Source organism: Myotis yumanensis, unplaced genomic scaffold, assembly GCF_028538775.1.
Source record: "Myotis yumanensis isolate MYYU_CA2020_CCGP unplaced genomic scaffold, mMyoYum1.0.hap1 SCAF_7, whole genome shotgun sequence".
Classification (NCBI taxonomy): Eukaryota; Metazoa; Chordata; class Mammalia; order Chiroptera; family Vespertilionidae; genus Myotis; species Myotis yumanensis.
The window spans coordinates 87,939,135-87,963,426 of NW_027223758.1; the positions used below are offsets into that span (position 1 = coordinate 87,939,135).

General features: G+C 45.5%; 1 protein-coding gene across 1 annotated transcript in view; it reads right to left on the reverse strand.

Moving 5' to 3' along the window:
- The window catches only part of ASXL3 (ASXL transcriptional regulator 3), a 167,700-nt gene that overhangs the window by 69,962 nt on the left and 73,446 nt on the right, over positions 1–24,292 (reverse strand). Inside the window, 1 exon segment of the mRNA XM_070421632.1 lies at positions 8,800–8,921. Coding sequence (XP_070277733.1) covers positions 8,800–8,921 — 122 coding nt within the window.

Genomic DNA, 24,292 nt, shown 5'->3' on the forward strand with positions numbered 1-24,292 from the left:
CTAGAGGCCTGGTGCACGGACTCATGCACGGGTGGGGTCCCTTGACCTGGCCAGCGGGGATCAGTGGACCTCTGCACCGCAGCAGCCTGGCCTTACCTGCCAGCTCGTTGGGCTCCAGCCTGCTGTCTGTGCTGATCCCACACAGCACGAAGTAGTGCAGGCGGCCAGGGAGGAGCCCGAGCCTAGGTTAGGCACCGTGCCGCTCTAGCTCATCCCGGCCCGGCTGCAACTACTGTCGCTGCCACAGAGGTGGCACAGGGGGAGGGTCCATCGGGGAGATTCACACCACTGCAGCTGCGCTTACCAGCTGTGAGCCCGGTGTCTGTCAGCTGAGCAGTGCTCCTGTTGTGGGAGCCCACTGACCACCAGGGGGAAGCTCCTGCATTGAGAGTCTGCCCCCTGGTGGTCAGTGCGCATCATAGCTACCAGCTGGTCATCCGGTCGCTTAGGCTTTTATATATATAGAGATGATTCTGTTGCTAATGATAACATAAGTCATCTTCCCTTCTTAGATGTACTAAGCTTTTATAAAGAACTAGGTACTGTGGGGGGGGGACAAGAGACACAAAAATGAATAAGATGCCATCCTCCTCATCATTTTCTAGCTCTCAATAATACACATATATATTTCTTACTTAAAATTTTTTTTATTGATTTTGGAGAGGAAAGGCGGAGAGAGAGATAGAAACATCAATGATGAAAGAATCACTGATTGGCTTCCTCCTGCACCCGCCCCCACCCTGAGAATTGAGCCCACAACTTGGGCATGTACCCTGACTGGGAATCAAATCATGACCACATGGTTCATAGGTTGATGCTCAACCACTGAGCCATGGCGGCCAGGCGTCTCAATAATATATTTGATGAGAGCACATGTGCTATAAAATATTTAAGACATTCACTTTTATTCATCAAGGTGTATACATAACTCTCTCTAGCCTTATGTACGAACACAAAGCAATTTATTGACATTAACCATCAATCCAATAAAAAATCAGAATGAGGCAACACAGTGCTTTCCATTACAATTAAGTCCATCTTTGCCCACTATGTAAGACACCCACAAAACAATAAAATCTACAAAGAGTGACAGGTTTTTAGGAGGCTCTACATCATAGATTTAAACTATCTCCTTTAACAGTTCAAATAGGCATTTAAAAAATATTCATTTGATGTCAGGTGTATTTTGGAAAATATCGGTTGGAAAAAAAAGAGAGAAAGAGATAAAATACAAAGAGGCCCATCAGCCTGAATCATAAAGTCAAAGATGGCCTGCCTTTTCACAGCATCTGGTGGTAATAATTAAAGTAATAAAAATTCCACTCTCAATTTTTAGAGCTGAGAAGACTCTATTATAGGAAAATTAGTAGTTCGATCAGAAGAAAGCATGACAGCAATAATAGTATAAAAACAATGAAAACCCTTAGCTGTCCTGGCCAGTAAGCTCAGTGGCTACAGCGTTGGCGTGTGCACTGAAGGGTCTTGGGTTTTGGTTCGATTCCTGGTCAAGGGCACGGCACATACCTGGGTTGCAGGTTTGCTATCCAGTCCCAGTCAGAGTCTCTCTCACATTGATGTTTCTCTCCTTCCATCCCTTCCCCTCTCTCATAAAAAAATAAGTGGAAAAAATATGCTTGGGTAAAAATTGACCAAAAACAAAACATTTTTTTAAACCAAACCTATAGCTATTTTTAATTTTAAAGAGTCATGGTGGAACCAGGTAGGGATAAAATAATGCTAATCAATATTGTGCTTATTTCAATGATTTTCTTTCTGAACATGTATTTCCTACTCAGAAATTTAAACAATATTTCTTAATATAACATTTTAGAAAAAATATATTTTTATTTATTTCAGAGGGGAAGGGGAGTGAGAGAAAGCTAGAAACATCAATGATGAGAGAGAATCATTGATCGGCTGCCTCCTGCACAACCCCCACTGGCTATCAAGCCTGCAACCTGGGCATGTGCCCTGACTGGGAATCGAACCATGACCTCCTCATCCATAGGTCGACGTTCAATCGCAGAGCCACGCTGGCCGGGCCTTAATATAACATTTTTTTAAAATACTGATATGCAACACTTTGTGCCTGTAGGTGACTAAATGCCCAACAGAAAAAGGACTGTTTAAAGTGTATGGAAAGTATGCATACTTTTTAGTTTTACCTCTAAAACACGAGCATTATGTTGGACCCCGATTAACTTTTCTAGGGGCAAATAAGCAACAATTGGGGAGTGTCACAGTGGACAGCAGGCTCCCAGGTGAACTGGGGGGCACCTGGGCTCAGCTACAGGAAGGGGCATCCTGGCCACATTCATGAGATCTGCCTCATCGTAGGCTGAGCGGTGCTGGGCTCGTGGAAGAGTCCAGTTCCCTTCCCAGCAAGTGGGGTTTATTGGACCAGGACATGGAGGACTCCTCCACGCAGGTCAGTGTGGAAGGATGGGGGAAGCAATGCGGACCCCAACGAGATGTTCAGGATAGTCTGGGCGGGCTCCGACCAGAGAACTCTGGCGTTTGTCATGTCCACAAGGCAGGCCGTGTAGTGAATCCGGCCTCGCATTATTATACATATTAATATGTGTCTTACATTGCCGGTCTCTTGGACAGATCCTGCAAGTGAAGAAGCTAGCTAGTCATGGTTTTGGTTTTCTGTGTGTGTGTGTTTTGGGGGGTGGGAAGTTTTATAACCATGTTTCTGCAACTCACACGTAGAGGCTGCGTGTGTCCTCACAATTCCTTGAAAAAAATGTGCAGTGCTGTTTGGACCACACCGCCTGGGGTCAGACAGTGACAGAGGGGAGGCTGAAGTGAGTGGGGATACACACCCCACTGGAGGGGGCAGCACCGGCTCAGGAGAACCAACACAACTGGACTTTCAGGATGTTTAGGTGAGTTTTCCTGTTTTGAACAATGTGCCAGACAAAACAGAGATGGTTCTGAGGCTCAGTGAGCCTGAGGGCACCGATCTTTGACACCATTAACAATGCTCCTCACCTCATCCAATAAATGAGTCTGACCATGCCCAAGGGAGGTAGTAACCCCCCTCCTGGTCGAGGCCGGGCTGCTGCAGAGTCCTGGCGATGACTGTGCGGTGTGGTGGTTAAGACTGTGGGTGCAGAGCCCTGGTTAAGACTGAGGGGTGCCATGCCTGGCTGGTGTGGTTCGGGGGTTGGGCGTTGGCCTATGCACCAGGAGATCATGGTTCAACTCCTGGCCAGGGCACATGCTGGGTTTGCAGGTTCAATCCCCATTATGGCACATGCAGGATGCAGCCAATCAGTGATTCTCTCTCATCAGTGATATTTCTATCTCTCCCTTCCTCTCTGACATCAATAAAAATATATTTTTAAAAAAGACTGTGGGGTGCCATGGTTAATGGCGAGGTGTAGAGTCAGAGAAAGGGTGCGCGAGCAGTGCAATGCTGAGAAAATTACCTGGTACATGTCCCTGTGAAACAGACACAGTGCTGCTAAGATGTATAAATAGGAAATGCACAGAGGTGTTTGCATTCAGGCTGTTTTATTCAGGCTGTTTGTTTTCAGGCTGTTTGCATTCACGTTGTTTGCATTTAGGCTGTTGTATTCAGGCTGTTTGTATTCAGGCTGTTTGTATAAAGGCTGTTTGTATAAAGGCTGTATTCAGGCTGTTTGTATTCAGGCTGTTTGCATTCAGGCTGTTAGTATTCAGGCTGCTGCATTCAGGCTGTTTGCATACAGGCTATTGTATTCAGGCTGTTTGCATTCAGGCTGTTTGCATATAGGCTGCAGGGGCGGTGAGCAGCCACTGCCTTCTCTCAGTAAGGCCTCTGCACCTCTCTTCACAGCAAGGTACCCTTGTATCCCACTGTCCTCAACTTTGAGCTTTAGCTACAATTCCCAGAACAAAAGTTTCTATTTTATATTACTACAAATATAATAGAAGTTAAATGCAATTTAACTTGTAACCATCTAAGTTTAGGTATCCCACAGCTTGGAAATCCATGTAATAGATTAAGAAAGTAGGATGAGGAAGGCCACTTCAGCGGGTCCTGGAAGGTTAGCTCTGCACGGGGTGCCATGAAGGGGAAATATTTTTGCGGTGGCGACAACTTGGGGCTGCGATGCAGGCTTTTTCTATTCCACACCAAGGGTCTCAATTAGCCCCGGGGGCTTGCTGGTCCACCTGCATACCCTTCTATTTGACACGCATGCTACTTATTATATTAGTCTAGATGCATTTTAGGGGATGATGTCCCCAAGGCACCCCTAACTACCCAAGCCTGAGCTCTCCACTGACATGCTAATGGAGAGCTTATTTAACAACTTTAAATCCTGTAATTTCAAACCCAGAAAGAAGCAGCATCAAAACCTAAATAAACAAGCAGATGGCCAGCGTAAATGCCGTCTACCATGCTGCCCACATGTAAATGTTCTCATGCCCAAACGAGTCTATTGGACTTGCCAAGTCAAATGCTTTCAGGTACCAGTCCATATGAGAGACTTTTATAGGCCACACCTTGAAAATAAATGTACTATTTCAAGGACACATAACAGAGCTCAACAAGTCTAGGAAAAGGAAAGATCCCACCAGACATTAGTTACAGTTTTAGATCGATGTGGAAAGAAAGAAACCAGAAGGTGTTGACTCGGCATGCTTTTCTCTAGAGGTGCACCCCAATATTCTCTTATAACAAGAGACAATACAGAGGATGTAGAACTGTATACCTGAACCTGCATAGTTTTATTAATCAATGTCACCTCCAATAAGTTTAATTAAAAAAGAGACATGAAACCCTTTAGATCAAGCATGTCAAACTCAAAGGCTAACACAAACCAAATAAATGAGGCATGCGGCCTGTGGGCTGCGAGTTTGACATGCTTGCTTTGGATAAACATTTAAATTGGTAAACAGAAAGCCTGTCAGATAACTATGCAAACACGACACAGTTCTCATTTCCCCTCGAATGAAAAATAAAACCTAAAGCCAGAGGCTCTTGTATTAGCTTGGATTTGCATAAACAAGTAACGCCTGCTTTATTTTACTTGAAAAACAACACCGACAATGTAACTTAAGAATGCACTGAATGTAATAAGCCCTTCCCTGAAATTCAAAGTACCACGTGCTGGGAATGCTAAAAAAACTGCGCGTGCGTGTGTGTGCGTGTGTGTGCACACACACACACACACACACACAACAGCTGGCTGTGTCAGGCACCAACAACTTGCATTGTTGCTACTGTGCTAAATGTCAGAAACTGCTATCAGGCAACATAACCTTCGGAATTTCGCAGTATTGGTCAAATATACAAAGCTAAAGCAAAATGCCAAGAATATTATCTGCTTTGGGGTGTGGAGAGGGAAACCGGGTGTGCAACTTTATGAATAAATCCTACACCCTAAATAAGTAATGCCGGAAGCCAAACCTGGGGGAGCCACCAGGTTACCTCCCATAGCAGACCTCATCCTACTTCAAGCTTTCCTTTGATTCTGTTTATAAACTTCCAAAGCTTAATCTCTCTTCATTACCCTTTCTTCATTATTCATGCGATTACACCCAACATGCGATGCTAACTGACATCTCCATGATTAGGAAGTAGCAGGGTCCCAAGTATTTAGGAACAGGGAGAATGATCGATGTCAGTAGCCAAGAGGTATATGGCTCCATAAGTACCGGCCTATAGATACACTGCCGTCCACAGTACTGCCCAGTAAAAACCCACCCTCCACAGCTACAACTTCAGACTGGGGTGGCGGCGTGGGCTCAGGACTAGGAACTCTATCTGGCTTATTTTGTGGGTATATTTGCTTTACATTATTATGATTCACTTACATTTATGAATATAAAGCTCCTGGATTTTGGTGGTGGTGTTTTTTCCCGCCCTTGAAGCAGCCGAGGCTGCTGCTGATCAGGCCCTCCCGCAGCCCAGGCGTGTGGAGGCCCCTGCCGCCCTGCCGCCCTGCCCCCGACTCTGCGCAAGGAACCTCCTCCTGTCCGGCTGACCCGTTACGGGGTCCCGGTTAATGAGCATATTTCTCTATTTTATATATATAGATGCCAAAAGGCAGTATGCATTAAGGGGGCAGTATCTGAAACGATTCTGGGCTGAAATGTCATCGCCAAGATTTACTCACTGGACGATCTTAGGCAAGTTACCTAACGTCTCTGGACCTTAGTTTCCTCATTTGAAAAATGGGGATGCTAGTGCCTGCTTTTAAGGACTTGCATGTGGATTAAACGGCACAGTGCATGTGGAATGCAAAGCACAATGTCTAGGATTCAGAAAAGTAAATGTCGGCTGATGCGATAATGAGGGTCATTCAGCTGGCCCTACATTCACGAAATGATGACTTGTGCATGTAAATATGTACACAAAACATACATTCGCAAACACGGGACACAAATATTGGACATCTATGGACGTATAACATGTACACTTACACCACTTCTCTAGGGCCAGTCAACTCTCCAAAAGAAAGGTGAGCTGCGTACACACTGAGCTGCTACAATTTACAAAGCCTCGTGTTCAGGCAACTTGTGAAATGCTGCCCGAAGAAAGTCAGCAATTACAGGGAATCTGAGCAACATTCTGCAAGAACAGCTTTTCTTCTAAATGTATTTCTGATAGGAATTTATTAATCAAACATTAGCATAGCTGCTATACAGCGGGCCATATTCCCTGGTGACTCATTTGTTACTTGGTTATACAATAGGACATTTTAAGGCATGGATAAATAGCTCTTTCTGGACATTCAGAAGTTTTCACAATAGATCTTCTTAAGACAAGGCTTAGAGCCTGAGCAAGCAAGTGTCACTTCCCATGAACACGTGCTCTGCAATAAAATAACACAAAAAACCACTAACTCAGAGCTGTGCGATAGTTGAGTCATTATAAAAAATGTTCAGATGATATGAAGGGAGTGAAAAGCAATGAGACCTGACAATGCAGAGATGTGAGTTTTCATGTCTCCATTCACACACGGGAAGGCTTCACGGGGTGCACATTTTCTAAATCACCGCTCCTCGGAAGCATGAGTTTCATTTACGATTGCATCTATATTTCTTAAATGCTACGACTACCAGCACCCAGTTTTGTGTCTTTTGCTCTGTCCTGGTCAGCATTTTATTACCTGAATAAGCCCTTCCTAGGTTTCCCTACCATCACCCACCCTTTATTTCAGCCTTATCACAAGGAACCTCAACACTAAATTCAACTTTGTTCTTTGGCGTCTAAACCATTTCCCAAGAGCAAGGATATAAATGGCAAGATTATTTGACCTATGTTACTACCATCAATATAATCCCAATGAATGGAAATACTTCAAATTTCAATAATTCATATAGAATAAAAGGTAATATAATTCAGTACAACAGCATTAAGTTGCTTTGTTTGAAGTAGAGGAAAAGTAGGTGGAGACAGTCTAAACATAGGAGATTGGATGTGAATATAAGAAGCTCCAGAGATTGACTGAACTTTTAAAGAAATGATTGATGGAGCTTTTAAAGAAATGCTGAACTTTATTTACAAACAATGGTGTCTCTTTCCTTGTCATAAATACTGTATCCCTAGAATGACACCAGACTTGGTAAGGGTCAGCAAGAGGTGAGATGGAAGAGGGCGTCATTCAAGGATCCAAATAAAAATGCCAGAGTAAAGCCGTCACCCAGGGAAAACCAGGAATTCAGGGTTAAACATGTGAGCCTTCCACTCAGTAACATCGTTAGGATAAGCATCGCACAAGGTCCCCATCTAACCACAGCATCCTTCCTTCCCTTCCCTGCACAGTGGAGCAGGGGCAGTGTGACCCCCCTGGCTGACACTTACTGAGCGATTACTGTGGGCCGGACACTCACTTGACCACGTGCTGCCAGTGAACCACCTCGCTCAGTCCTCAGATCATCCCCGCATTTTCTAGAAATAGAATTTGAGAGGCGGAGAATACAAGTGGCTTGCCCAGAGTCACACAGAGTAGCAAAAATTGAAACCAGGGTATGTCAGAGGCCAGAGTTCAACCTTGTAGCCATCACCTCTCACCACTATCTCTGGACGAGGATACACAGGTCAAGACTGCTGATGTGACACCAGGACGATATGCCAAGGTAGCTCCTTTCAGCACCAAACCACGCTCACTGAAGACGCATATTCTACATGCGAGCAAGCCACAATTTCTGTTTTCCTCATTTGTAACTTAATGCATCTCAATAATGAGAAGGAAACTATCTGTGATTTTTTAAATATATATTTGCATTGATTTTAGAGAGGAAGGGAGAGAGGAGAGAGAGAAACATCAGTGATGAGAGAGAATCATTGATCTGCTGCCTCCTGCATGGCCCCCACTGGGGATCGAGCCCACCACGTGGGCATGTGCCCTGACCAGGAAATCGAACCATGACCTTCTGGTTCACAGGTCGATGCTCAACCACTGAGCCACGCCCGGCCGGCCTCTGTTTATTGTTGATGTCAACTTTCAGATAAACATGAGACAATACACAGAGACGCTATTTTCAAAATATGCAATGCGTTGATGAACCCAACATGCTTACTCTGGATCACACACACAAAAGCCTTCATACAAGTTTTTATATGTTTCCAGGCACATTTTCCCTCTTCTCTTTTACATCAAAGTGCTCAAACAAGCTTTCTCGCAGCTTTGGGCCAAGATTGAAATGACTGCACTAAATACTACGGAAGGGGTTGGATTCGGGGCATGTGTATTGCCTTCTGGCTGCTATATTCTTATTTATTCTACTTTCTCCACACAAGACTGTGGCCTTCCGTGGGCAGAAGCACGGGACAGAGGCCCGAGGCCGCCGGCTCACCTGCTTCAGAGCCTTCTTGGTGTGTTGCTGGAAGGAAGACACCAGCTTGCTTGGCGCGGCCGTGTTAGGAAGGCTGGGATCCCGAGTGCAAGAGGCTTCGTCGGGCACCTGCTTGGCACAAACTGGAAACACACAGAGAGAAGGGTATTACTAATTTGAATTCCTTTTCTCTTATGTCCACTGTCATTAACCGGGAGCTTTTCTCCAGCTGAACACGGATTCCTAAAATAACGCAAAAGAGCGAGTGCAAAGGAGAGCCACTACCTTGGAAACAAGGGATCATTTAATAGCTGTGAGGCCACAGTCCCATTTCGCCAGGCCTCCGTTTTCTGACCCCCTGACTGATGATGATCCCCATGTCACAGGGCCCTTGTATGGACACAGAAAGGAACCCAACGTCTCCCTCAAGAGTCGGGGGTCAGTAGAGACTCTGCAGCTCTGAGCATGGAGACGAGGCCACGCACAGTATTGTGAAGAAACAATCCAAATTCATGGAAGTGCGTTAAATCCCTCAACCTCGGAGGCAGTATAGTTCCTCCATCCCTCCTTCGACAGAGTCCCTGGCCTCCTACGGCATGTGCATCCCTCCTAGGGGCCAAGCTACGTGGCGTGAGGTAAAAAATGAAATCCAAAGTGCCAGCTGTCAAGCGAAGATGATGATTTCCAAGAACATGGAACCCTGGGCAGAGGACAACAGGATTGGCCATTTGTCCCCGAGTCAAGCTTCCCTGATGCTCACTACAGACCGCTCCTTAGAAAAGGCTGCTTTTCAGGAAAACCACTGCCTGGCTGGCACGGCTGACCCACGGCCCACACTCCCCGCCTGCCCTCTGCCACCTGGGAGAGCTAGAGCACGTCTTTCCGTCCTCACCCCTCCCACCGAAGGGACGAGGGTTAACACTGGGGGGAGGGGGGCTCTGCAGGGGCGCAGTGTGGACCCTGCCCTGTACACACGAGGGGGAAGGAGTTACTGGGAAAATCACAGTGAGGAAGCACTATGGCGACTGGCAGAAGGCAGGCTCGGGTCAGAGGCAGGAGGCAAGAGGGAGTGAGATGGAAGAAAATAACCTAAGGACATGCGGTAAAAGCTCAACATGTGACTTGCTAAGGACAACGGGGTTGACACTAATCCAAGAGAATTTTCCAAGGAACAAGCAGCGCAGGAGGACGCTGACCCTCGCGTCAAAAACACACAAAACAAGGGAGAGCGGGAGCGATGCTGGTCGGACCCGGGAGCGCTCGGGGGCCCAGCGCTGCGAACACCCAGCAGCTTTGGACGGACTCAGGAGCATGTTGCCCAGAAATGGAATGTGGGTCATCACAGATAATGTTTGGAAAGAAGCGTTCATCAAGTTTCGTTTCAGTACAGAAAGCAATCAGCAAGCCAAACGGAACATGTTTCGGACGATAAAATAATGGTTGGTTATTAACACCAGGCGCTTAACCCGTGTGATCTCATGTCTTCCTCACAGTTTCCGTGCCCGACGAACAGGCACTACCTCCAAACTGGAGAGAGAAAACTAGGGATCGAAAAGGCTCGATCACCTGCCCCTGGTCACACAGCCACGGGAAGAGAGGAGCTGGGTCCCCAGGCCAGGCCCATCCTTTTCCACTGAAAATACCTGGCGTCAATGCCAAGAGCTGATGCCGACAACGCAACGTCTAGAGCAGCCTGCTTTCCCTGCACCACGCTGGCAGTCCTGACACAGGAGGCGACTGGGGCCCAGGGAACAACGCACTCAGCCCCGTCAAGAGAAAATCGACAGCCGTCGGTAAGCATGATTGGCCCAGGAGATGGTGCGGTTGAAGTAGCAAAAGGACTTGCCCATGGAGATAGTGCGAGAAGTCCTTGAACTAAAGATCAGGCGACCTTTTCTGTTTGATACCAATGAAATGTTTCCTCAAAACAGTCTAACTGTTCCAGTTAAGAAACATATTAAAACACCGCTGGCATAAACCACAGGCTCCTCGCTTCTCTCCTCAAAATGACAGCTGGAGGAGGACTTGGTAACACTCTCACAAAGCTTACTTGTTCAAAAATATGAGAAATAACCACCAGTTGGCCAGACCTAAACGAGTGTGATAGAAGCCTAGTCAGAAGTAAAGTGGGCATTAGCAAATACGTTTTATTACTTTTGCATTCTTAGAGTAGTATTACCACAAAAAAAAAAGGAAATGTACTGGTCAATTGAAAAGGATAACCAAGTGGATTTTAGAGTAAAGTCTAAAATATGAGAGTGCTTCTGACTTCTGGACATCTAAACAAATTTACCAGTTTTCTTGGGAAATGATATTCTTCATAAGTATTTCAGAGGTAAACATCATCGCAGCAGGATCAAACACCACCAGCCGCTTCATCGTGTGCGTGTAGTTAAAACAGGGGTGGGCAAACTTTTTGACTCGAGGGCCACAATGGGTTCTTAAACTGGACCGGAGGGCAGGAACAAAAGCATGGATGGAGTGTTTGTGTGAACTAATATAAATTCAAAGTAAACATCATTACATAAAAGGGTACGGTCTTTTTTTTTTTTTAGTTTTATTCATTTCAAACGGGCCGGATCCGGCCCGCGGGCCGTAGTTTGCCCACGGCTGAGTTAAAACCTCGTGCCTGCTATGTTTTCTGATGCTCCCATAAGCAGCGGACCATCAGCGGTTGCCTTCCTGAGGGCGACAGACACCTAACTCACAACTCAACTCGCTCTATTTCTCTCCGACTCAGGAGGCCATTGCATCATGATACCCGTTTCAGAATCACCACATGTGCTGCAGAGTCTGGTTTAAATTCAGTATTAAATTCACGGTGCTAATGGTGACTCGCATGTATGCACACAGTACTTCCAAAGAAAGATTTTGTTCAACTTCGGGTCTAGAACTTCAGATGGAAGGCAGGACCGTAAAACTGAAACAGTGTCAAGAAATACTATGAAGTTTCCCCCCCAAGGTGATTCATTTTCCTCTAAACCAGCTCTAGTCTGCTTTATCTGACCTTCTAAGACCCTGGGGAAGGATTACAAGAATTCCTTTACTACCTAGGTACTTCTTTCTCCAACCGTTCTTTCTGGAATTTAGTCCTATTTTTCTGAGTCAAACTATTTTCTCTAATTAGTAAAAAATCATTGTAGAGCCCTAGCTGGTTTGGCTCAGCGGACAGAGCATCAGCCTGCGGACTCAAGGGTCCCAGGTTTGATACCGGTCAAGGGCATGTACCTGGGTTGCGGGCACATCCCCAGTAGGGGGCGTGCAAGAGGCAGCTGAATGGATGTTTCCCTCTCATCGATGTTTCTAACTCGCTATCCCTCTCCCTCTCCCTTCCTCTCTGTAAAAAAAATCAATAAAATATATTTTTTAAACAAAAACAAAACAAAAAAATCATTGTAGAATCTTAAAGAACGTAAATGTAATAGGGCATAAAATCTATAAGGGAGTGTTCCTTTGGGTTAAAAACACTTTTGCCCTAGCGGGTTTGCTCAGTGGTTAGAGCGGCAGCCTTCGGACTGAAGGGTCCTGGGTTCGATTCTGGTCAAGGGCACATGCCTAGATTGCGGGCTTGGTCCCCAGTGGGGGGTGTGCAGGAGGCAGCCAATCAATGATTCCCTCTCATCATTGATGTTTCTATCTCTCTCTTCCTCTTTCTTCCTCTCTGAAATAAATAATAATTTTTAAAAAACACGTCTAAGGGGAAAAAAGAAAGAGAAACATGGGTGAGGCACACTGTAACACACTGTAATGAGTCCCTAGATCTCCAAGGGTACGCCTGTGTGCACGCCTTGACAACATGGCTGTTGACCTGGGCATGTCTGGCACGAACCACTCCTCTGCCATGGATGTGCTGAGGGTGGTTCACTCTAAAAACACTGTGTCGTTGGACTGTGCAGGTTCTCGCAGATTTACCTTCTGCCAGAACACATGGCTTCCACTTGGACTTATTCTTGTCGCTTTCTCAATGACAGGCATGATAAATAAATAGCAGAGGGTTTATTTTAAACAGTGGCCTGAATATTTATCTAAGGGACTGAGTTTGGCCTCTGAAATCCAAGCCAAAGAAAATGAATGCTAAAGCAAGGACCTGGGGAAATCCCTGTACACGGAGTTGCCCCGGGAGCCAGGGAACTGAAGGGTTCGGACAGATGTCTTCTCCAGTGAGCATCCCACACGCACGGGCAGCTTAGAGAGGGACACGTCCTCGGCATTCCGAACAGAAGGGGCGCTTTCTCCTGACCGAGCACTGGCGCCAGCACAACACGAATGCCGGGGTCTTATCCCTCCACGCCCCGCAGGACTGCCTGCTCCTCTGTGGTGGACACACGGATGAGGGACACAATTCTAAAGCGACAGGAACCCTGTTTCTGAGCACATGTGGCTTGACTGCCCGAACTCGGCAAGCCACAAGCGTAGCGCAACGCTAATTTGCTCCTTTTAAATTCAAGCCGTTGGTGGGATCCTTGGTATTTGCTGCTCATCTGCTTCTCCGTTCTTTCACTCTCAGACTCCCAAAGCCCTCCTCCAGTGTATTCTGTCTGGGAGCAAAGTGAGGTGGAGGGTGACAGGGGATCCTGGGGCAGGCGTGAAGGCGGAGAGGCTGGCGCCTGGGTTCCCGCAGGCCTGGAAATCAGCCTCTGTCCTCAGGGTGTCCAGCTTGCCCCTCTCTCTCCTCTTGTTCACTCCCCGTTCATCTTGAAAACGTGGCTGAGCTGGAAAATAGGGGTTAGAGCTCATACGTTTAAAGTTGGGTGCTAGGAGAGGGGATGGTGCCGTTCCTTCCCATCTCATTACTACCCATTGGGCAGGTGTGCAAGAGGCCTTGGACCTTGAACTTGAGACACAAAGAAGGGCGGGCTCAGCGGGCAATCTTTACTCTGTCTCTCCTTCCAGACTCACATCTTGGTCGCCCCCCTCCTCCCCCACACTCCCACCCTCTCTGATCCAGCCACCAGAGACCCGGCCAGATTCCCTGAACACATACACTTGCTGCATTTGCTGCAATTGTTCTGACTGTCCCTCTTCCATGTACCCTTTCTTCATCTCTCTGCCTGGCAAACTCGTTTTTAAAATTACGTTTATTGAGGTAACCTTGGCTGGTGTGGCTCAGTGGTTGAGCATCGACCTCTGAACCAGGAGGTCACATGCCTTGGGGTCAGGGCACATGCCTCGGGTGCAGGAGGGAGCTGATCAATAATTCTCTCTCATCATTGATGTTTCTATCTCTCTCTCTCTCTCTCCCTTCCTCTATAAAATCAATAAAATATATTTTTAAAATTGTTGAGGTAACATTGGTTAATAACATTATATAAATTTCAAGTGTACGACTTTATAATAAACATCTGTATTCTCTACTGTGTCCTCACCAAGCAGCCTGGTTTCCTCTGCCTCCATATACTTGACCCCCTCTCCCTCTCCTCCTTCTCCGCTGGTAACCACCATTCTGCTGTCTGTGGCTATGAGGTATGTTTGGTGCTTTCTTTTTGGTTCACTTGTTGCTTTTTGTTTTATATCTCACATATGAGTGAAATCATATGGTTCTTGTCCCTTTTCTATCTGACGTATTTCCCTTAGTATAATACCCTCAAGATCGATCCATGTCGTTGCAGATGACAATGTTTCATCTTTGTTATGGCCGAGTAGTATTGCGCTGTCTACATGTACCACTGAGCATTACTGACAAGAGCCAACACATGGAATCAACCCAAGTGTCCTTCAACAGATGACTGGACAAACTCATCTTGATGGACCCAACTCACACAGCCTCCCCCAAAACTTTCCTGACCACCCCGGTCTCTGAGGTGGGCTTACTCCTCCCCGAATCATGGTCCCAAGGAACTTAGTGTCCGAATTCACCACAGTCCCAGGTGGGGAAGTGTCTGCCTCACCACCCACAGGCTCCGCAACTCAGGGACGGATGTATGTACAGATCTATACGTGTTGATCTATAAACGCTGGTTAAACTAAAGTGTCCCATTTTATTTCCATTAAATTTACCTAAACACTTTTTAAAGTTAACTTTCAATCACTGTTTTTAATAAGAATTCACGGAAGGGAAGGTCAGCGAAACAGTTTTTCATTATGGAAACGCACACATAAAAGGTGAATTTATTTATTGACTTTTTAAAATCTTCATTGTTGAAAGTATTACATATGTCCCCTTTCCCCCAGCCCCATGTACCCCTTTTCTAGCTCACTTCGAAAACGGAAGCCCTATTTTGAAAATGTTTAAACGGTCCTGGAGTCCATTCGGGCAAATATGGAAACTGAAGCACAGAACGTCCTATGCGAGTCAGTGGAAGACGCAGGGCCTGCCACTAACTGCCGATCTGCTGTGCTGACTCACCGCCTTATTTAAGAGGACAGTCGCAATTTAGAGGCTTTGCAGACCAAAATAAAAATAAATTTAGAGTCAAATTTAGACATCGCAATGCTTACTTGGAATAGCAGGAGCTGTGTGGGGACAGAACCACCAAACAGACCGGATGTTGCATAACATAGTCACTCCCACAAAGGGATCCGTGCATCTCACTAGGCTGCACAGTAAGTAACAGGCTACCTGAGGCCACTGGTGTTCAAAGGTGCAACCGAGGCAGGGAGAGGGGCCTCTTGGGGTCAATCTCATTTCTACCAGTTCCCCCTCCAACGACCCCCTTTCTACGTTTCTGAAAACTCATACTAGATGCTCTCACATCAACACAGTGATCTGTAGAAATAATCCTGACACACACAATAGTTTTAATACTGTTCTCATAAAGAAAACCTTAAATCCGAGACCACACATGAACTCGAACACGTGTGCCACGGGTTAGGATCCAATCACATCTTAAAAGAGGGCTGGGTCTTAGAAGGAGCGTATTTATTTTTTTATTAATTATTCATTCAGTTGTAAAACTTTTATTGAGCCCTTTCATGCCAAGTCCCGTAGAAAATAAGTGCAGGGAGAAAAACAGTGAGTAAGACCTAAGTACTAATGTTGAGACCACAACTTTTTGAAAGGTAACTTTCAAAGAACAATAGCATAGAACTAGTAATTTTACCTGAGAAAAACCAGGTCTATAAAAACCTAGTCATGATAACTACAATTTGTTTTGAAAGATTAACAAGCAGATAATTTGAAAGTATCCCTAATAAAAAAAAAAAAAGCTTCTGTTTGGAGAATATATATATATATATATATATATATATATATATATACACACACACACACACACACACACGTATATGTATATGTATATGTATATATGATATATATATATATATATGTATATATATATATATATATATCACATCATAGTTACACTTGAAATTGTGTGCATCACATCTTCTGGAAATACACAGCAACAAAATACGTGCCAAAAAAACTATTTAAAATGATGGTGAAGACCAGGAAAAACCCATCTGACCGAAACTAAATCTTTTCTGACCTCTATGTCTTATAGAAAAAAAATAGTAATTCCTTAATCCTTTTTAATCTAGACTAAGGAAAAGTGCCCGGTCCCAAAGCATCCCTATTCTAAGGTAGATATAAGTGTCTGGATTTAGATAATTTCCCTGTTGCATTAAAGAAAACATTCAAAGGGTATGAGATATCAAGACAGGCCAATTAAATAGAGCCATAATAGCAATCAATTAACGGAAATAATAATTCCCTCTTAAATTTTCAAGGGAGAAAGCATCTGAACATGGTATGTATTGATACTTGGCAATATTTCATACCATATCACCTATGAATAAAACAGACCTTACATAACTGAAGCTTGTACTGTATCTATGGCCTGCTTCATTGGCCCAACCTAATGAATGCACTCAATCTGTCCCATGGATACCATAAAAATATCCCTGTAAACTCAGACAAGAAAAGAGACACCTGAATCAGAGATCAGATTTCATGGGAAAACCTATGTTTTAGGTTCCAGCCTCGTGCCACCTAACCCCTCCTACCACAGAAGCAGTACGGATTCCTCTCATGGCCACGGACAAGGTGTCACCATAAGCTGTCGATGTGCGGAAGACATTAGCAGCTATTTCTCCTACACAGCACAACGCCTGTGGTGGTCTACAGTGCGTCAGGTTCCCAAAACATCTACACAGAAGTACAGCAACCCGCCTAGAAAGTGGGAAATAGAAAAAAGGCGGGAGGAAGAGTATCGCCAAAAGGTTGGTAGAGGTCAAGGGTAAGTGCTCCCCTCACGGGCACTGCTGCTCATCACTTTATACCCAACACGGGAAAGGGAACTCCAGGTACAACCAAGGAAGCGAGAGGAGGGGTTCAGGCAGCCAGCTGCTGGAGAAATGGCTCTCTACTGTCACTTTAGACAAAAAGGAGAGAATGGATGATCTGGTATCAACTTTAAAAGTACTTTATTAATCACACACTACATACATCAAAATGAAGTTGGGCCAGCTAAGCTGAGTAATTTGGAGAATACCTTTAATTTTGATTTTATTTGAGAGGAGGTTTGTTTTTATTATGAGATCATAGTCTCTTTCCAATCCTTATCTCCACATGATGAACTATTTCCCTCACAGCACAGAAAATGAGGGGGAAAGTCCACTTAAATGGGCTAATTTATCTGCACTTAACAAGAAAACTCTCTTTTCTCCCCTGACTTTTGTATAAATCTTATTATACAAGAACAGAGGCCCGCAGTTCCAGGGGAAATATGTAAGAAAAAGGGGTCCCTGGTGGGTAACATAAGTACAGAATAGGGACCTAGAAGTGATGTTTGACAGAGGCGGGCTAAGTCACTGGGGAAGTTGGGATGAAGGGATTGGGGTCTAGATGATGTCCGGCTGCTCTCCACCATGAGGGAGGGTGGGGGAAGAAAACTCATTTAACTAAAAGCACAAAAGGTTTTAGCCTAAGGAAAAAATGCTTGCCTATCAAGGCTATCAAAAATGCAGAAAGGCAGGTAGGAGGGACTGCGAGAGTCCCAGCCCTCGGGACATTGGCTGTGAGGATGATGTCTAAGGAATCGACTGGGTTAAGGAAAATGCTGGCAGGAGAGGACAGGCCTCCATAAGCCTCCGAGGCCGGACTGCTGCTCGGGAGCTGTGAGAACCAACCGTGGGCTGGGATGAAAGCCGGGAGAGCGAGAACGAGTGGGCCGCGGAAGTTTACATCCTGCCCGTGGCCACTGCTGACTGAGCAGTACTCCCTCTCCTCCGCCCTGGCTTTCGTGTGTAACTGAAACACCACTGTCACAGGCTCCGGTGTCTCGAGGCCACCAACGTGGAACAGGTGTCTCCATGAGCCAACAGCGCTGTCCAGGAAAATGCAGGTGGCGGATAAGAGACAAATGAGCTTCACCCTTCACCCGAGAAAATGGGGGACCTGGCAGGACGCCCCGCCCTCATCTACAGCCCTGTCTGGAGTGGCCGCCAGGTAGAAATTGATCACGACGGCCCAGGCCAACCTGCACAAAACCACCTGGAGCCCAGACAAGCTCCTGAAACGCCTCCGGCAAAACAAGGCCCGGAGGCCGCGAGGAGTGAGGCCTCAGCTGGGTCGGCGGCATCTTTTAAAGTTACTCAGAACAGCCCAGTCGGAGTGACTGGGAGTGGAGCGTCAGCCTATGAGCCAGGAGGTCACGGTTCCATTCTGGGTCAGGGCACATGCCTGGGTGGCGGGCTTGATCTCCAATAGGGGGCGTGCAGGAGGCAGCCAATCCATGATTCTATCTCTCTCTTCCTTCTTTTCTGAAATCAATAAAAATGTATAAAGAAAGGTACTCAGCACACTCCATGCACAATGCACAGCCCCGCACAGTCCCCCCCCGCCCTCGCTGTGTATGAAGCTGCCCTCCCCACCCCTCTCCCCCCCACCCAGGACGTCTGAGCCTCATTAGTCCACATGGCACTTCCTCCAGGAAGCGCCTCATCTGTGTGCAATTGATGTCTCCACAGAGAGCCCCTGCACACGCCCCGGGCCCTCTTAAAGCGCTTTTCCCTTTTGAAAAGCTACCCCTCAAAGTGTGGCCTCGGAGGAAAACAAAGAGCGGGCCGAGTAAGGTTTCCGTCAGTGAACACGTCTCTGCCAAGAATCACACAACCAGAAACCCCCGTACAGAACGGGCCCCAAAGAATCATGAAAAAAAGGACCAGAGAAAATTCTTCAACTGCGGGAGTCGTTACTTACCCTGGGACCTGAGGGCTGAAACGGAGAATGTACGTTCTCTATAATTTCCCCCCTAAATAGAGGCTTAAAACACTAATTCCCCCGCCGGACTGTGCTTCCTCCCTGAAAGCCATTAGGGTTAATAACATACAGGAGCCCATTTGATCTCTGTGGATGAAAATGGTACAATCTCCAATTTCCTCATTAAAAAAAAAATTAAACCGAATGGTGGCTTTTGAGTTTAAACATGAAATAGATGAGGGCCACAAGAGGAGAAGCTCATTTTCCTGCTAATAATAATTTATAAAGAGAAGGTGAAGACTCTCTACTGATGGTATCATTTTATATGAAATATAAACAGGTTACACAGCCAGCAACGTGCTGTAAGTCAATTTAATGTGTGTGAGCAAACTTCTGATGCACCAATGTATTATGCTCAGAAAATAACTCACACACACACACACACAACCATAAATCTCTGACTAAAATAGCCCATAAAATTCAAAATATTTTCTTTGGGTGACACAGATCTATACTTATATTGGCATAAATGGTCATGGGTTGTCAACAAAGATATATCAAGTGATTCACCTAAATCACTCTTCGATCTCTAGAGCTAAGCTTGTAAAATGTGGAGAGTTTACTTTCTCGAGTCTGTAAGCCTCATTCTTATTAACTTGAGAAACTGTTTAGGAGTCAAAGAAACATAACACATCACTATAGTTCTGTGTCTTGTAAATTCTATAATCAATAATATACCCCTTTTCCCACACTGTAAAAATTTTATACAAAACTATAAAACACAATATCTTGGCAAAGCGACTCCCACTTAAAATCCAGCAGCTGATTGCGAGAAGAGGGCCAAGGCATGACTATTTTTATCTTCATTCTACTCAAGGGCTCCAGTGCTACTGACTGGAATTAAGCTGCTAAGATTTTTTTTTTCCCTTCCCAGTTTTTGTCAAGTGCTTTCTTTTCAAATGCTTCTCTGCCGACCCTCTTTAATTAAGGGTGCAGCCAAAGTCAATTAATCTTTGTTAATCTGAAATAACTCTTATGGTAGCAGAGGTTTATTTTTTGGAGTGCCACAAGGGTATATTACAGATTGATAGTGATTAGTATTCACCTCAATACCTCCCAATATTTCATTCCAGAGGAGAGATGAAAAGGGAGGAGGGGGATGAGATAAAAATAAAAAGAAAGAAACAGATGCTGGCAGCCTTCTCCCCCCCCCCCCCCCCACTCCTCTTGCCCTGCCCCTCCTCCCATGTCCACACATCCCCCCACAGGCCCCACCTTCTCCCTCTGATTATATTTTCAAAGTGTATTTGTACAGCTGTGAGGAGTATGGGTATTCTATCCATTCTCACTTCTGGTTCAAATATGTATTCGACACAGAGTAAGCAAGAAAATCACCTACACCAGTTCAGTTTCCGGGAATTTATTCTGGATTTGTAAGAAATCACGAGGCATCCCTCCTCTTCATCTGGATGAGCCAAGGGCTCCTCTTTGTCGAGTTCTCAAGTTTATAAGCGGAGCAGATCTGGACAAATGTTGTGAAGGCAAACTGCATCCATGGCTCCTGGCCCACAGTGACCCCTGGGGTTCCAGCAGGCTCTCGGGGTTCCACACGTCTACCTGGGCTTGCCACTTGGACGAGACACTGAACTTAGCTCTAAGTTTGTTTGCTCACTACTAAAAAAATAACACAACAGAGCCTAGGAGTGACTGCCTCACAGGACTGCTGTGAGGATTCAACAACGTGCATGCACGGAGCTTACAAAGGCTGGGCACTATGAGCACTCAATCTATTTTCAGTGTCTAGGTTTTGAAAACAAATCCTAAGGCTAGGTTAATGGACTATACATATAAGTATATTATATTTGCAGGGATGAACAATATACTTGTCCTACGAGAAGCAGCGGTGGTTTGCAATAAGATGCAAAGTGGGCAAATCAAGGGATACTCAAGGAAATAAGCTATTGACTGTTCTTCCAATGATTCCCCACAGCAATTTCCCTAATGCCATTTCCAAGGAGGGGCCAGAACATTCTAGTTTGGGTCACGTTAGCTGGAGATGTGTAGGGATGTGTTCTTTGGCTGAGGACCTATTCACATTTCCAATTAGGGGAGTTTGCTTATCACACTTTGGTTTAATTATTGGCTGAGTGCTCTCACCCTCTCCCCGACCCCATCCCAGCCACTAACATCCTCCCGCTCCCTCCTCTGACATTCAGGATTAGTCATTAGCAAAATCTCTTAGAATCCCCTTCTTTGCACACTCCCTTTGCATCTTAATCTACAGAACCCGGCTCGCTCCTACGGACACTTCTTCCTCTTCCACCCACCCTCTCAGGCAGCAGACCCCCTCTCTGCCCCAGGGCTTGTACCACTGGATTAGAAATGGGGCAGGCGGCATCCATTCCGCTTCCTGCTCCTTCAATGCCTCTAGCATTGTATCTCATGTCCTCAGACTATGTGCCAATTACTCCTCCGCACTGTACTTACCACCAACGAACTCCTGAATGACTCCCCTTCACTTTATGAAGGTTTTAGCTCCTAAATGTCATACCCTTTCAATGCTAGTTCTACCACAATCGTCTGTTTCAATAGCCACACAGATGATCCTGTAATATTGTACGGCAGGACCAGCCTTTGCAATGGGAGTGGGAAACACAAGAAATCATTTGGTCTGGCCCTGCCAAGGCATTAGTGACGAGTTAAGTAAATGTTTGACCATATAGAGCAGGCTAATGTCTATGCTGATACATTTGTGTGGCCCCTGAATGATGTTATAAATATCCAAATGGCCCTTGGTAGAAAAAAGGTTCCTCACCCCTGCTTTACAACATCTTCATGCAAAAAAGAAAGCGACGTTTCCTCCCACTAGACCCTGCTCCAGGACACTAAGGTGGGGCCACGGCGGGCTGCTGACTTTCAGCTACGGATGCCCCCTCACCCAGGCCACTCTGAAAAACAAGTGCACACACTGCCTGACCCCCCTCAGGACAGCCTGACACCGAGCCTCCACCTTTCCTCTCACTTCAGACATGTATTCCACAACGTGACCCCGAACTCAACTGAATAAACCTGAATGCACTCCACTCTCACATCACCCATTCTTTTAACTCATTTTCTCTGTAACAACAAATCACAGAACCCTTCCCCCAAAGACGCCTCTCCCTTTCACACCATCCCTCCCACACAGGGTCTTCACCCACCGCCTCAACCAGCTTCAATTCCACGGAGACTGATCTTAACTACTCTATTTCATGCACCCTCACCTCCCTCGCCCCTCACTCTTTTAATCATTGACGCCTGGCAAAATCCCAACTCTAGTCAAATCCAACTCTGCGCCTACTCTGGACTTGTTCAGCCATCAGTCATGAACTTGACTGAGAAAAATGCACAGCTATGCTGACTGGTCTCACTCAATTCAGGATTAGCAACTTTAGGAGTATCTTAATGATGTCAGACTCAGACAAACATTTCATACCTTCTCCTGAAATCTCTACAAAACTATCTTCCCTATCCTCACCCTCAGCCGATGAGTATGTTTCCTATTTCACTGAGAAAAAGCAGCAAACTTCGACAAGTCCTCTCCTACATGTACTCACCTACCTTTATTTCTAGCCAAGCACCCGGACATTTCCGACGGCTTCCTTAGAGAACCTCTCCCTAGAACTAAATAAGGCCTAGCTCCTCCTCTGTTCAAAAGGTCCCATTTCCTTCCAGCTGGTGTGGCTCAGTGGGTGAGCACTGACCCATGAACCAACAGGTCCCGTGTGATTCCTGGTCAGGGCACGTGCCAGGGTTGCAGGCTCCATCCTCGGTAGGGGTGTGCAGGAGGCAGCTGATAGACGTTCCTATCTCTCTATCCCTCTCCCTTCCTCTCTCTCCAAAATCAATAAAAACTTATCTAAAAGACCCTATTCCCTCTCATCATGTCATAAGCACATGGCAATAGGATACCCTCCTTGTTATCAAATTCTCCTCTTCGACTGGATTTTTCCATCGGTATACAATTATTTTAATATTTACCTCCCCTTTTAAAAAAAGTTTCCCTTGGCTCCACTTTCCCATTTCACTCCTTCCCTTTACCTCAAAAATCCCTGAAAGAGTTGTCCACACTTGGGGTCACCAGTTTCTGTTCTCCCATTCTCTTGAGCCCACTCCATTCAGGCTTGTGGTCTCACCGGTCAACAAAACTGTCCTTGTCAAGTTCGACAATAGCCTTGCAAAGCTAGACCCGACAGCTATTTCTAAGCCTTCATTATACGTCGACATACCAAAAACATTTGCTACAGTTGAGTCAGTGCCTCTTCCCACAAACACTTTCTTCACTTGTTTTCCAGAACAGACCACGTGTTCTCCTGCCCATTCACCCTCAGCCTCATTTGCTGGTTCCTACCATCCTGCTCACTTTTAACATTCAAGTGCCCCAGAGCTTAGTCTTTGGACCTCTTCTCTTTCCTATTTGCCTTCAGATTCTTGGTGAGCTCATCCAGTTTCTTGCCTTTGAATCTCATCTATCAACTGACCACTTTCACATGTACATCTCCAGCAAGGTTTTTCCCATGAGTTTAAGACAGGTAAGTCCAATTATTTAACATATCAATCTGGTTGTTGAAAAATAATCTCATACTCAATATGTCCCAAACTGAGTTCCTGATCAATAACCCCGGCCCCAAACCGATTCTCTGGCAGAGTTGCCATCTACGTTAAAGACAATGCTATTCCTCTCTTTGCTCACTCTCAACCCTTGGAGTCATCTCTAACTCTTCTTTCTTTCGTAACTGCATTAAATTCAGCATCTTCTATTGGATCTACCTTCATGTGTATCCAGAATCCAATCACTTATCACCACATGCTCTGCTCTTCCTCTTATTCACACCACCATCACCTCTTCTCTAGATTATGACAATAGCTTTTTAACCAGTCTCGCTGTTTTTACCTGGTTAACATACAATCTATATCTATCTACATACATATATAAATAGATAGAGGTGAAAACAGACTGATGTCTATATGCCTGTATCTATCTATCTATCTATCTATCTATCTATCTATCTATCTATCTATTGTACTGAGTGATCCTAAGTGAGATCATCGTCTCTTTAACTCAAAACCCTACAATGGTTTAACATCTCATTCAAAACAGAAGCCAACATCAAGGCACTATATAGTCTGGCCTATAACTTCTCTTACTTCTTAATTTACCATATTTTGCCCCCCTCCCCCCTCCCCCTTTAGCTCTTTCTGGCTCCCAACCACACTGGCCTCTTGATGTTTCTGGAACATTCTATGAACTCTCCTGCCCCAAGACTTATATAATTTCTGCTGCTTCTACCTAAAACTCTCTCCCATTAAATATCTTCTCCCTCACTCCCATTG